We start from the raw sequence: 12321 nt of genomic DNA on the forward strand, positions 1-12321 counted from the left end.
AACCCATGAAACAGATAAACACTGCGTGCTTCACAGGACAAGATCGTTTATTTTAACTCATGCATATGTGAACCCACTACTGGGGTGTAAACTCTAAACAGACTAGTTCTCGTTTCATCACAGAGCTAACTTGGTAAGTAGTTGAAGCACAGAGGGGAAGACTGCGTTTCTGTGACTTTACTTATCTAACCTCGCTTCTACTTCAAATTCCAGGATGTATGGACTTAGTTGGCAGAGTTTACCAGTGGGGATGTGGGTTGCATGAGCTGGGTGATTCAGGAGTCTCTTGGTGTTCACCAGCAGAGGTGAGGAGAGAGGGTTTGAAAGATCTCGGAGCTGCTCTCTGAAAAAGATATTTAATGAAAATCACAACACTCAAAAAAAAAAAACATTTAAATTGAATGCTTGGGGAGTTCCAAAACCTTTTTACAATTCTACATTATTTTAGTCATTCTTTGCCTTAATAACAATTAATTTGTATGGTGAATGAAATGTAATATTTCTTTGATGTATCTCAGATTGATTACCCTTGCATGTATCAATTCTAAATATATAGGGACAAAGATGGCAGTGGGAAAAGGGAGTGGCTTAGGGTATAACAGAAAACAATCTGGGTTTTTTGTAATAAGGATTTGCCAGTTTCAGGCTTTGTTACAACTTCATTCATCTGATTGCAAATGAGGGACCAAAAGAATTTGAATGCACGTAATTAAGGATTGTGCTTGTAGGATTCCCAGTTCACTGACATTTTGTAGTGATCTGATGGGCACTTGCGCCAGGTGGTCATTGCTACATACGTCTTGTTGCTGTTGTCCTGTGAGACCTGATTTCCTTCACCCCATTGTTGTGGCTGGATCTGGGCGAAGTCGTGACCAGGAGGCACATGTCTGGTCACAGCGGCTTCCTCAGCTCTTCCATTTAGGAGCCATGTGGTATTAGATACATTAATCTTCCTGTGTGGCAGTTTCCTCAAGAGCAGAGGCAGCGATCGCTCCCCGCCTGCTGGCCACGTGCGGCTGCAGCAAAGTTCAGCAGACGAGGCTAGAGAGGGGAACTCACGCCTGTTAGTGTCACTGGCATCTATTCTCACCCCCGGAAAAAACACCTGTTGTTGGAAATGGGCAGAGCCCTGCTCTTCAGGTGACCCACAGATAAACAAGAACACAGAACAGAAACTTCAATGCTAGATCTTCGAGAAGCTAAGAAAAAGGGGAAGTTGGCCTTTACAACAATCTACTGAGAAGAAAACAGACAACTCCATTCCTCTTCCACAAGATCCACAGTCAAAACAACAAGGGAGGTGCCCACTGAGGATGAGATGGGTAGGCTTAGGGTTCTTGAGGGGTGTGAGCTGAGGAGGGCCATCCCTGTGCCCGGGCGACAGGCAGTGTACACCGCAGAGTGACCAGCGTCTGCAGTCGCCCCCCAGAGGGCTGTCCCCAAGGTTTGCCTCAGGTACACAGTGAACTGGGCCATTGCTCCCAAAGAAAAACAGTGAAGTGAGCCTCCTGTGGGGCAGGGGAGCATAATGCCTGGGAGCAAGGAGCAGGGCCTGGTCGTGCACAGTGGGATAGAGAAACAGGACCCTTGCCTCAGGCTCTGCACGTCATCCCTCGGCTTCCACCAACTGTGATCAGAAACACTCAGCAAACATTGATTTATCCACCTGCATTCTTCCAGACACTCAATAGTTGCTATCTGTCTGGCTCATCTACCTGTCTATCCACCTGTCTATAGATCTATCCCTTCATCCTTCCACCCGCCCACCTATCTATCCCTCCATCCCTCCATCCACCATCCATCCCTCCATCCCTCCATCCCTCCATCCCTCCATCCACCATCCCTCTCTCCATCCATCCACTACCCATCCCTCCATCCCTCCCTCCCTCCATCCATCCATCCATGGGCCCACCTATCTATCCATCATCCATCTATCCATCATCTCTCTCTATTCTTTCTTTCTCTATAACAAGTTTCAAGGAAGAGATTGTGGATAAAGAGAAGACAGTGAAACACGTACTCAGGCACAGTGAAGCAAGGCGTCCATTCTGCCTGGAGGAATTAGCATGAGCTTTACCAAAGTGGCACATTTTAAACTTGGTCATGAAGCTTGAGTGGAAATTACTAGAGGGCAGGAAACCCACAGGTGAGTGGGAGCTGCCAGCAGGCTGGTGAGGCTGAACTTCAGATGCATGAGAGGAGGGACAGGTTGACCCTGAGGCGCTGTGGAGACAGCTTTGGGTCGCCTGCCTCGGGGAGGAGGACACAGACACCGTGTGCAGGAGGTGACGTCCAAGGGAAGCCGGGAGACCCTGCCCCCGGGAGCCCCAAGCCGGCATCTCCCCCGCCTCTCCCCCCATGCCTGTGTTTCATGGTGAGCTAAGAATGGCTGTTCCATTTTAAAACAGATGGAAAACAACAAAAGAAGGAGAATTAGAATCTCAGCGTTCAGAGCAGTTTTACTGGCTGAAGGCCACATCACCCGTAAGGCCGGTGGCTGTTTCCCAGGACAACAGCCGGGTGTGCGGTCCCAGCAGAGACCCCGTGGCCGCCAAGGCTCGACCACTGCCAGGCCCTTCACAGAAGAATTTTCCGAGCGGGTCTAAGCCATCTCCGCTGTGTCTCTGGGCAATTTATCACCACCCTCAGGCTTTGTTTCCAAGCCCTGAATGGGCCCCTCTCACGAGCCCCCTCTTGGTTATTCCCAGCTTCTAACTTCTCCTGAGCTCAACACTCCTTGATCATCTTTGAAGCCCCCTCTGCTCCTCCAAACCTTGTCTCTGATATGCCCACCGTGCCCACCGTTGTCGGCCCTCCCCCGGTCCAGGCCTCAACACCAGGTGGCCCGGGCTGGCCCTCCGGGGCCCCAGGACCCACCCTCTGGGCTGGGCCTCCTGCCCTCCCCACCTCCTGCCACCAGGCCAGCTTCTCCTGGGAATACCTGCCCTCCCACCCCGTTCTCCTGCCCCCATGCTCTCCCACATTCACCTCTGCTTCCAGAAGCTTCTCCCGCAGCCAGATCTCTCGGACAGACGCCCACCTGCACTCAGCGGCCTCCTCCCAACCTCCTTAGAGCTGCTTGTGCAGAATGAGGGGCGCATGCGCACGCTTCTGAGGCTCAGCGCCGAACCCCACCGGCCGGCGCCAGCAGGGCAGACAGGCGAGCGCAGAGAACACTCGGCCAGCGAGCGTGCGCGAGCCCAGCCAAGGATCCGACTCTGATTAGACGCGATAAACCGCGTGCGCAAACTGCCTTCAGAGGCCACCGAACAGGACGTTCTCGCGAAGAAGCGGCTTTTATGCCCCTTAGGACTCTGCATCTGTATCTCAGTTTACTTACGGGAAAGCACAGCCATGGACCCATGTAAAGACTAGGAGTCGCTGCTACAAGTTACGCGGCGTGGACCCCTGAGTCCAGCCAGACCTGACGGGGCCAGGCCCCATCCGGCAGCGCAGATACTCAGGAGGCGCGCCTCTGGGCCGTATTCGGTTTTGTCTGCTTTTCGTGGAAATTCAGATTGGAAGGACACAGTTATCTGTTCCCTACAGGAAATGTTATTTCAGAAGAAAGTGAGACGCCCCCACTTAGTAAGACTCTTACAGGCAGAGTAGATTAATAAGGTGGAAGGTGGTCGTTCTGTTTTTCTCATTTGTCATATTTCATCACTATGAATCCCATGTCGTTTTTCGTTTTCCTGCATGAGAGGGCAGGGTACCTGAAGAGGTATCTCTCAGTACGGTGTAAGGTCGGGAGGACCTCTGATGCTGTAAATGCAAGGATGTCATTCTAAAGGAAGGCAATTCCATCGCATGAGTTCAGTGATGTGCTGGTGCCTAGAGGGACAGTAACACATTTTGTCTGCGGATTGATTGGGAAAAGTTTTGATTGAAAATAGCTCTGTGTGTGGAAAGAAAAAGAATGTGCGTTTTGACTTTGTTAAAGGGTGGGGGGCTTCCTCAGTTCTGGGCAGGAGACGGCAAGAGCCGTGACGGCCTTCCAGTGCCCCCCTGCTCTGCGGCGCCCCATGGTGTCCATGCAACGAGCCCCAGAAACTGTGACTGGTCGTAAAAATTACTGACACTAACGGTTTCGTAAATATCTTACCAACAGGCGATAATTATTAAAACCAAAGACCTTCATTACCCGAGAGAGTTGAAGTATAGAGACTCATTTTCTTTTGGAACAAAGTAGTACATGATTGATGGCCCTTAGTGAACGGATGCTTGTGAAATGAATGCTGTCCTCACTTTCCTCCTGGGTCGCGTGAGCTGACAGGCCCATCAATAAATTGTCCACGGTTCCGTCACCTGCTAAAATTCTGGACGAGTCCCATCAACTCAGCGTAATCCAGGAGAAGTAGAATCTTTTGATTTAAACGTCTGGTGAAGTAGAGGCACTTTCCAGAACTTTGCTGCAATTTGCTGCGTAGACACACGTGTCCTGTTTACTTTGCTTTAGGAACTGAAATTCCTTCATTTCAGAACAAAACTTTTTCCTTATTTACGTGGACCACATTTCTTTTACCGACCCAGTGTCTAGCCCTCACTAGGGGACAAAATCCCTCATAAGTGTTAGATCATTTCTCCCGGTTTTTATTTTCCTATTTTTATAACAGAATCGTAAACGCTGTAAGGCCACAGACTTCAGTCAGTTTGGAGTCTTGTGAGCTGTGGAGCGGCCTCGCTGCCCCGGTCGGTTTACAGAACCCAGTGGGCAGGTCCCCCTGCACGCCGCCCCCGGCCCCCCGGTCTCTGCTCAGACGTGAGACCCCCGTCCCCCCACTGCCCTGGCTGCTGCTTCGACGTGATGCTTTCACGGAGGAGAGAGGAGGGAAGGACAGACACACGGACAGTGTGAGGACTGGCCCTCAGGGCTCAGCTGACTCTGATTAGCAGAACAGAAGTAACTCCCTGACGAGTTAATCTCCGCGTTGGGCGGGTTTGACGGTGGGGAAGTGACCTCCGGGTCCGCGCGAGTGGCAGCAACAAGGCGACAGCTTCCCTGAGGCTGCCATGCGCCCAGACATTGCCAAGCCACGTCCTTGATGTCAGGAAAGCTCAGTCTTCCATCCAAGGTCAAAAGGTACCAATAGTGAAAGCTTAGCTCTTCTCTCACTTGTATAGGAATAGGGTGCTTTGGGGCAGTTCTTGGTGGTGCTGTGATGACCACCCGTGATGTCTGTGAGGTTGTGGTCACTTCCAGACCATACCTGAGTGGGCAGGAAGGAGGTGCTGAGACGCCTGTGCCGCACGAAAGGGTGGCTTGCCGGAGGGGTCCCGGTGCTGCAGAAGGGTCTCCTGGCTCCCTGCAGGCTCTCCCCTCAGAGCAATTCCTCCCTCTGCAGGGTCAGGTGAGCTGCTGACCCCTAAGCAAAGGGCATCCTGTGCCTTTAACGACCAGGGCCCATCCTAATCTATCATCCAGCAATCATCTTCCCGTCCTTGCATCAAAGGAGGTTGTGAACAGCTCTAGCAACCACACTTGCTCTTGAGGACCTGTTGGACTGCTGGGGAGGCTGGCTGTTCAGAAGGACCCGGGAAGCGAAGCTGGGGCGTGTGGAGGACGGTCGTTCCCGCACGAAGGGCGGGGCTGCGGGCACACACGGGCGTCTGCCCGTCCCCGAAGCCCCGAACGCCTGAGCACTTGCCTTGCTTATGTGAGTCCGCACGTGTGTGCGGTTCTCTCCCCGTCACTGGCCGTCCCCCCCGGTGGCTCTTTTTAGAATCACAGAGGGAAGGGGTTTCTGTCGGGGTCTCGCCTGCACCCTGACTGGAATGCCACTCCCCAAAGCGCAGGTGCCCGCAGGCCCGCAGAGGCCCTACCTGTTCAGCTGGGTCACCTGCACAGGACAGTGAGCCCCAAATGGCCACTGTGGCCCCTCGCGGCCAGACGGCTCATCCGGTCTCTAGCGGGATGAGGGGTCTACAGGGTCCCCGTCACCCCGGCGAGCAGATGAGCGGTCATAAGGGGAACCTCCCTCCGGCGGTGATCAGGCTGCTGCGGCCAGTCACTCCCCGCATCTTGGTGGCCGCTCCCTGACCGGGGGGAGCGCGCCCTTAATGGTTACTCAGTGGGCCCCCTGCCTCCCGCTTGAGAGCCATACGCGCTCTTCCCGCTGGTCCCCAGCTCTGCCCGTCCAAATATACACCATGTGAAAAAAGGAAAAAAGGGGGAAAAGCCAGACTTTTTCGTTCGGGAATCAGCGGGTCGGCGGGTGCCGCGTCCCCCTGGGTACCTGCGCTCTGGCGTGGGCGCCCAGGGCGGGCGGGCGGCGCGGGCGGCTCTTCTGTTGCCGTGGCCCCAGGCGGGGGCCCCGAGTCATCCCTGTCCCCTGTCTCCCCAGCGAAGCGGTACTGCAAGGACGCCAGCCCCAGCAGCAGTGCCGCCAGCACCTACGCGCCCAGCAGCAGCAACCTGAGCTGCGGCGGCGGCAGCAGCGCCAGCAGCACGTGCAGCAAGAGCAGCTTCGACTACACGCACGACATGGAGGCGGCGCACATGGCGGCCACGGCCATCCTCAACCTGTCCACGCGCTGCCGCGAGATGCCGCAGAACCTGTCCACCAAGCCGCAGGACCTGTGCGCCGCGCGGGTACGGGCCCGGCGGCGCACCTGGCGGGGGCCGGAGACGGGGCCGCGGGCGGGAGCGGGGCCGCGGCGCATCCCCACCTCCACCTCCCCCCCACGGCGGTCTCGGCCCAGCGGTCCCGCAGGCGCCTCCCTCCCAGAGGCCGGCGCAGACCGTGCGCCCGCCGGGCTCTGCTCGGAGGAGGCCTGACAGCGCGGGGTCCTGGGGACGCACTTTCCAGACCAGGAGAAATCGTCAGGTCTTTTAGATGAACGTGTCCATTTGGGACCCTCCTCTTTAGGACCCAGAGTCACTTCTGGAAACAGAAGGACACCACGCGCACTCCTGACGGTTCCGAGAGCTGCACAGAGAATAGGAAGCTCCAGGAGACGTGCGCCCTGGACCTTAAGCAGAGGAGGGTGGGCAGCGCCGCGGTCAGGAGAAACGCAGGACTGCTCCCTCCCGCCCAGCCCTGGGGAACAAAGACAGTGCAGAAATCCCGTTTCCCCACGGGTTCCCAGCCAGGCAATTACAGCCGGCTTCCATTAGTTCAAAACAGCATAGATGCCAAATCGGTGAGCGATACTTAGGGCGGCTCCTCGTCGACGGGCTCCCGGCATTGGGAGGAAGCCGTGCGGCCGCCGCAGCGCGCAGGGCTGTCTGGCGAGACCACTAGGGGGCCGGGGACGCAGGCGGCGCGGGCGCCTCGTGCTCCCGGCCGGTGAGCCGGCACGCCGGCCCGCACCTCCTCTCCAGAACAAAGGGGTCCCTCCATCGCCAAGTGCGCTGGGCGTGCGCCTGAGCGCACAACGCTGACCGTAGTTGTTAGAAATAAGTGTAATTTGTATGAATGGAGAGAGGTCAGTAATTTTATGTTTTGCAAATGCTTTCTTCTCTATTAGTATTTTTATTCCTAGATTTTGGAGGAGTGTCGGGGCATGCAGTTTCCGTGGAGATCAGGGCTGCTAAAATGCGAGGCTGGCATGGAGGAGATTCTGTTTAAGGGGGAAAAAAGGCAGTAACCCCTTCCAGTTCTTTTCTCTTTGTTAAATTTAAACTAAGACAGACAGAATTATAATCCAACACGATGAAGGCTAAGTTAGTATGAGAGCTGGAAACCAGGAGTGCACTTTGACAAGAAGAGTTCAGGCAGAATAATATGCTATAATCTATCAAGGTAACAGCCCAAAGGATGGGGTTTTCATTCCAAGCATCTCCCCTCAGCTATTACATTCAGGGGAAGGAGCTGCTAGACATCTGAGTAGGCAGCACGTTTCACGCCAGCTCTGAAATCAGATTGCTCAAGGGAGTGTAACTCTCTGGGGGAAAAAAAAACCAAAACGGAGGATCGTCAGGGGTATCTTGATTTTTCTTCTCTGTCCTCCATCTGCCCTTCCTTCTCTCCCTCCTCCTGAGAGGCAGGCTCTGAGGAATTCTTGATCTGTGTAAAGCATCATAAAATTAAAAAATTAAAAAAAAAAAAACACCCTGTACCTCTTCGTTTTTTCTAAGCTGGTTGACTAAGCTGCAGGTTTGCTGAGCCGCAGAGCAGGTCAGCCCGTGATCGCTGCAGCGGCGCCGTGTTGAACCAAGATTGCACATCTTCCTGCTCAAAATGCAAAAGTCTCTCTCCACCACAGGTTTTGTATTAGAAAGTACATTGTACGTGGGGAGTTTTGTTTTGTTTCTTTGGTTTCCTACCATATACCCAGAGCCTGTGCCTGATAGGACTCAATAAATATTTGTCCAAAAAATGGAAGAAAAAAAAAAGTAAATTCTAGTTCCTCTCCTCCATTCTTCTAAATCCTTGTGTTTTCCTCCACTCCAAGTCTTGGAGTATTAGCCTCAGTGAAACTAAAGGAGAATTTTAAGTATATATACATTTTTAGGTATTTATGTATGATCTGTACACACACATACATTTCTGAGCTCTTAAGAGGTCTTTGAACTGGAATAGAATTGAAATTAGGCGCTTGTTTTTCTTCTGGCCCGGCTTATTGCTAAAGGCAAAAATGTATTAGGAAGAAAACATATAGATCTCTGATAGGTAAGTGATAGAGAGATGATAGATAGTCGATAAGAGACAAGAGAGCAGAGACTGATGGGTGATTAGTAGATAAGAGAGAGGCGGATGCGTGCGTGCCTCTGGCAGCCAATTTCCCAGCCGCGCGTGCGGAGCAAGGCATATGGGGGGCCACGTGCTCTCGCCTTGGGCTCTTATACACGTGAGACTGCAGTGAGCAGTTTCCAGTTTGAACTGCGTCCTGGCGGAAGGCAGGGCTGTGGTCTCGGAGATGGATTCTCATGGTCCCTGTGTCCTCCTGTCCCGCAGAACCCTGACATGGAGGTGGATGAGAACGGGACCCTGGACCTGAGCATGAACAAGCAGCGGCCGCGAGAGGGCTGCTGCCCCATCCTGACACCCCTGGAGCCCATGTCCCCCCAGCAGCAGGCGGTGATGAACAGCCGGTGTTTCCAGCTGAGCGAGGGAGACTGCTGGGACTTGCCCGTGGACTACACCAAAATGAAGCCCCGGAGGATAGACGAGGACGAGCCCAAAGAGATTACTGTATGTCCTTTTCACCGACTGTCCCCCTACCCCGTCCGCTCAGCATGTAAAGTTGGCGCGACTGAGGGGAAATGCCCTCGGCACACGCCTTAACAGAAAATGTCTTTCCTCTTGAAAAATGGCCTGTAGCTGACTAGGGCTTAGGAGGCACTTTCGGTTGGCCCAGCAGAGACTGGGCACTAACGCTGATCAGAGTGCAACAAACCATTGCCTCCTTTAAATGATGAATTTTATTTTCTAACAAGTGTGTTTTGTTGCAGACGATTTCTGTAGGAAAATGTGTAAACAGCTTACTAGTTTATTTTTTCTGGGTGATAAATTGATAGAATGCAGGGTTGTCCTTGCAGGGAGGGAATTATAATGAGACTCTTAAATACTTAAAATGATGAGTTCTGTGCGGTTAATTAGCTGCCTCGTCGAAGCACAGGACAGGGTCTGTTCTCTAAGAAACCTAGAATACGCAGAAGAGCCTACCTACCCCAGCCTAGAACAAACCATTTTAGTACCGTCACCTAAATCTTTGTTGACTATGATATTACCAAAACACCTATGTCAAGAACATATTTTTGAGGTAGTTACAATTTTCAAATCCAGATCATTAAAGTAGCTATCCTTTAGGCTGAGAAAATAAATGAAAATAAATGTTCTTTATTAGACTGACTTTTCCTCCAGTGTTCAACTCTGAAAATTATGACATCTTTATTCTCTGAAAAATGAAAATTCTTTTTGAACACAATAGGGAGACCGCCATCCAAGCAGTAGCATCTTTACCGAAGCAGGAGGGAGGTGGAGAAAAGGGAAACATTAGCTGTTTGTAGGAATTGGCAGGGAAGGCACCTGTTTATAAGGCATTACATCAAAAGCTTATTACGCTTATTTCAAACTGATTTAAGTATCCAGGCATCTTAAAGGAGAATAGAATCTGAGTGGCAAGCTAAATTCCAAAGTATTTTTTTCTCCTACAGTGTTAAATCGTTACTACCAAATAAGGCATGGTAGTTGAATCTTCGAATTTATTTTAATTAAAATTAAGCCCCCATAAAAGGACAGCAGTATTTCCATCATAAGTGTCACACAAGTGAAAACCCTTGCACTCTAGAAACACGTTTGCTGAACATCGCCACCTGTAGGAACTTCGAGGTTACTGCAAAGGCCCCAGTTAGCCAAAGTAGGTACATTCTATTAAAAAAAAAAAAAAAGAAAAAGAAAAACAATGTTGCCTAAGAGTATTATGAAATCACAGCGTCAGTCTAAGCTGGGCTTCCCTTGCCTTGGGACTCAAAGCACATACAATACTTCTGTAGTGTAGGATACTCACCAGAGGTTGTTAGAAGCCCCAGAGTCTAAAATATCTTTGGGTAAAAATGCTTAAGCTCCGCCCCGTGATGTTGGATAAAGTGCCATAGGTCTTAAACCCGGGTGGGCAAGGTCCACCGAGCAGCCCCTCTGCCTGCCAGGCCGCTCATCTGTCCCTCCTGTCGGTACAGCTTCAGGAATTTGAATAAGGAATCTGAATTTGCCCACTGACAGGTTACCCTAAGTTTAGGAATTTAGAGCAAGTGATGAGAAATTAAAGTCGCCCAAAGAGAGAGATACTCTTTCAGCGAAGTTGGGTTTGCATGCTCAGGCTGAGGGTGCATCGTGACTTTGAGGGTAGGGTGGGGACAGGTGGGCAATGCGGGGCAGCCATCCCCTGGGGGGACGCAGCCTCTTGTCTGTGTGTCCAGCGTCATGGGTGTGGCCCTGAAGCTGTGTTCTGCCCGCAGCCGGAAGACTTGGATCCCTTCCAGGAGGCTCTAGAAGAAAGAAGGTACCCGGGGGAGGTGACCATCCCGAGCCCCAAGCCCAAGTACCCCCAGTGCAAGGAGAGCAAGAAGGACTTGATAACGTAAGCATGACGGGAGGTGAAATTATCACTCTTCCGAACCTTCCCTTTCTTTGGCTTATCTCTAAACCGGGTCTGTGTATGCCTTGCCGTTTGAGCATGCGACATGCGCAGCGTACAAATGTCCCCAACTGCCAGTCGGGTGGAGCGAGAGGCCAGCCGTGGACGCGCTTGTTCTGAGCGATGCTCTGTGCTCTGGAGACACCATTTCCATGTAATCCTGTGCGTTTTGCAGCTTTTCTTCAGGGCGCTTAAATCCCTGTGCAGACATTGCAGCTAAACTGGAAACAATGAAACTTTTCCAAGCTTTTTTTTCAAACATACTCACTATTTTGGCTGTTTTGTTTTTGTTTGGTGGCAGATGTCCAACACCAAGGTGTGATGGGAGTGGTCATGTGACTGGTAATTACGCCTCACATAGAAGGTGTGCCTTCATTTTTCTCATGGTGGATTCTGTCTTTTCAATTTATTGTTTTCAGCTTACCTCAACAATGCTGTCCAAGTACAAACGTTGAATTCTGTGTCACCCCTTTAAGTGCTATATGTTGACCCTCAAAAGCATGCTAATTGACGTGTTGTATAATGTCTTTTATTTTGAAACAAACTACCTAAATTTGGAAAATGACTTACAAACATTGAGACCAAAGGGCACAAATATTTGAGTCTTATTTTTTCAAGTTTCTGGAAAGACGTGTTTCCTTCAATTTCTATGTAAACATGAATTAGTTAATTATACCAACAAAATTCAATATACAGCACTTGCCCCATCGCTTTTCTGCATCCAACTTTTTAATTTCAGTTTTATGTTGTGTTTGTTCGGGAACGTAAGCTGGGCCTCGGGGCTACTCACCTGACTCTTCCGCCCTGTCTTACAGTCTGTCGGGCTGCCCGCTGGCTGACAAAAGCATTCGAAGTATGCTGGCCACCAGCTCACAAGAACTCAAGTAAGATTTAACGAAAATCCTTCTCTTTCTAAAATCTATTCACTTGGTGGTAACAAAAAGGACGTGTCGTTTGAAAAGAAACAAATGTCTTTAAAAAGCCACCTGTGTGCGTCAGCGCCTCAGTTCAGCACACATGACTGGGCTTCAGGATGTCAGTCACTTCTCTGGACAATCCATCTGCCTTTTCCCTCTCATTTACCTCCAGCTTTTCCATATCGTATCCTTCTTCTATCTTGAATTTTCTAAAGTATAGATATTTTCTCTCCAGATGTGCATGCACGTGGAAGGGAAGTTTTACAGTTACTCAAACTTTTAGGGAGTGATTGATTGTAATGTAGAAAGTCAAAAATTGATT

At 51.1% G+C, this 12321-nt stretch overlaps 1 protein-coding gene across 24 annotated transcripts in view; it reads left to right on the top strand.

Annotated features, from left to right (window-relative positions):
• MYT1L (myelin transcription factor 1 like) overlaps window positions 1-12321 on the top strand; it is a 411946-nt gene that overhangs the window by 326674 nt on the left and 72951 nt on the right. For 15 of the 24 annotated variants that reach the window (XM_067703799.1, XM_067703798.1, XM_067703801.1 and 12 more), the window contains 5 exons: window positions 6345-6592; window positions 8901-9137; window positions 10904-11025; window positions 11384-11446; window positions 11898-11966. In XM_067703799.1, coding sequence (XP_067559900.1) covers window positions 6345-6592; window positions 8901-9137; window positions 10904-11025; window positions 11384-11446; window positions 11898-11966 — 739 coding nt within the window. The remainder of the gene's footprint in view (window positions 1-6344; window positions 6593-8900; window positions 9138-10903; window positions 11026-11383; window positions 11447-11897; window positions 11967-12321) is intronic. The other 9 variants (XM_067703806.1, XM_067703811.1, XM_067703807.1 and 6 more) reach the window with 1 other exon arrangement.

Source organism: Pseudorca crassidens, chromosome 14 (assembly GCF_039906515.1).
Source record: "Pseudorca crassidens isolate mPseCra1 chromosome 14, mPseCra1.hap1, whole genome shotgun sequence".
Taxonomy (NCBI): Eukaryota; Metazoa; Chordata; class Mammalia; order Artiodactyla; family Delphinidae; genus Pseudorca; species Pseudorca crassidens.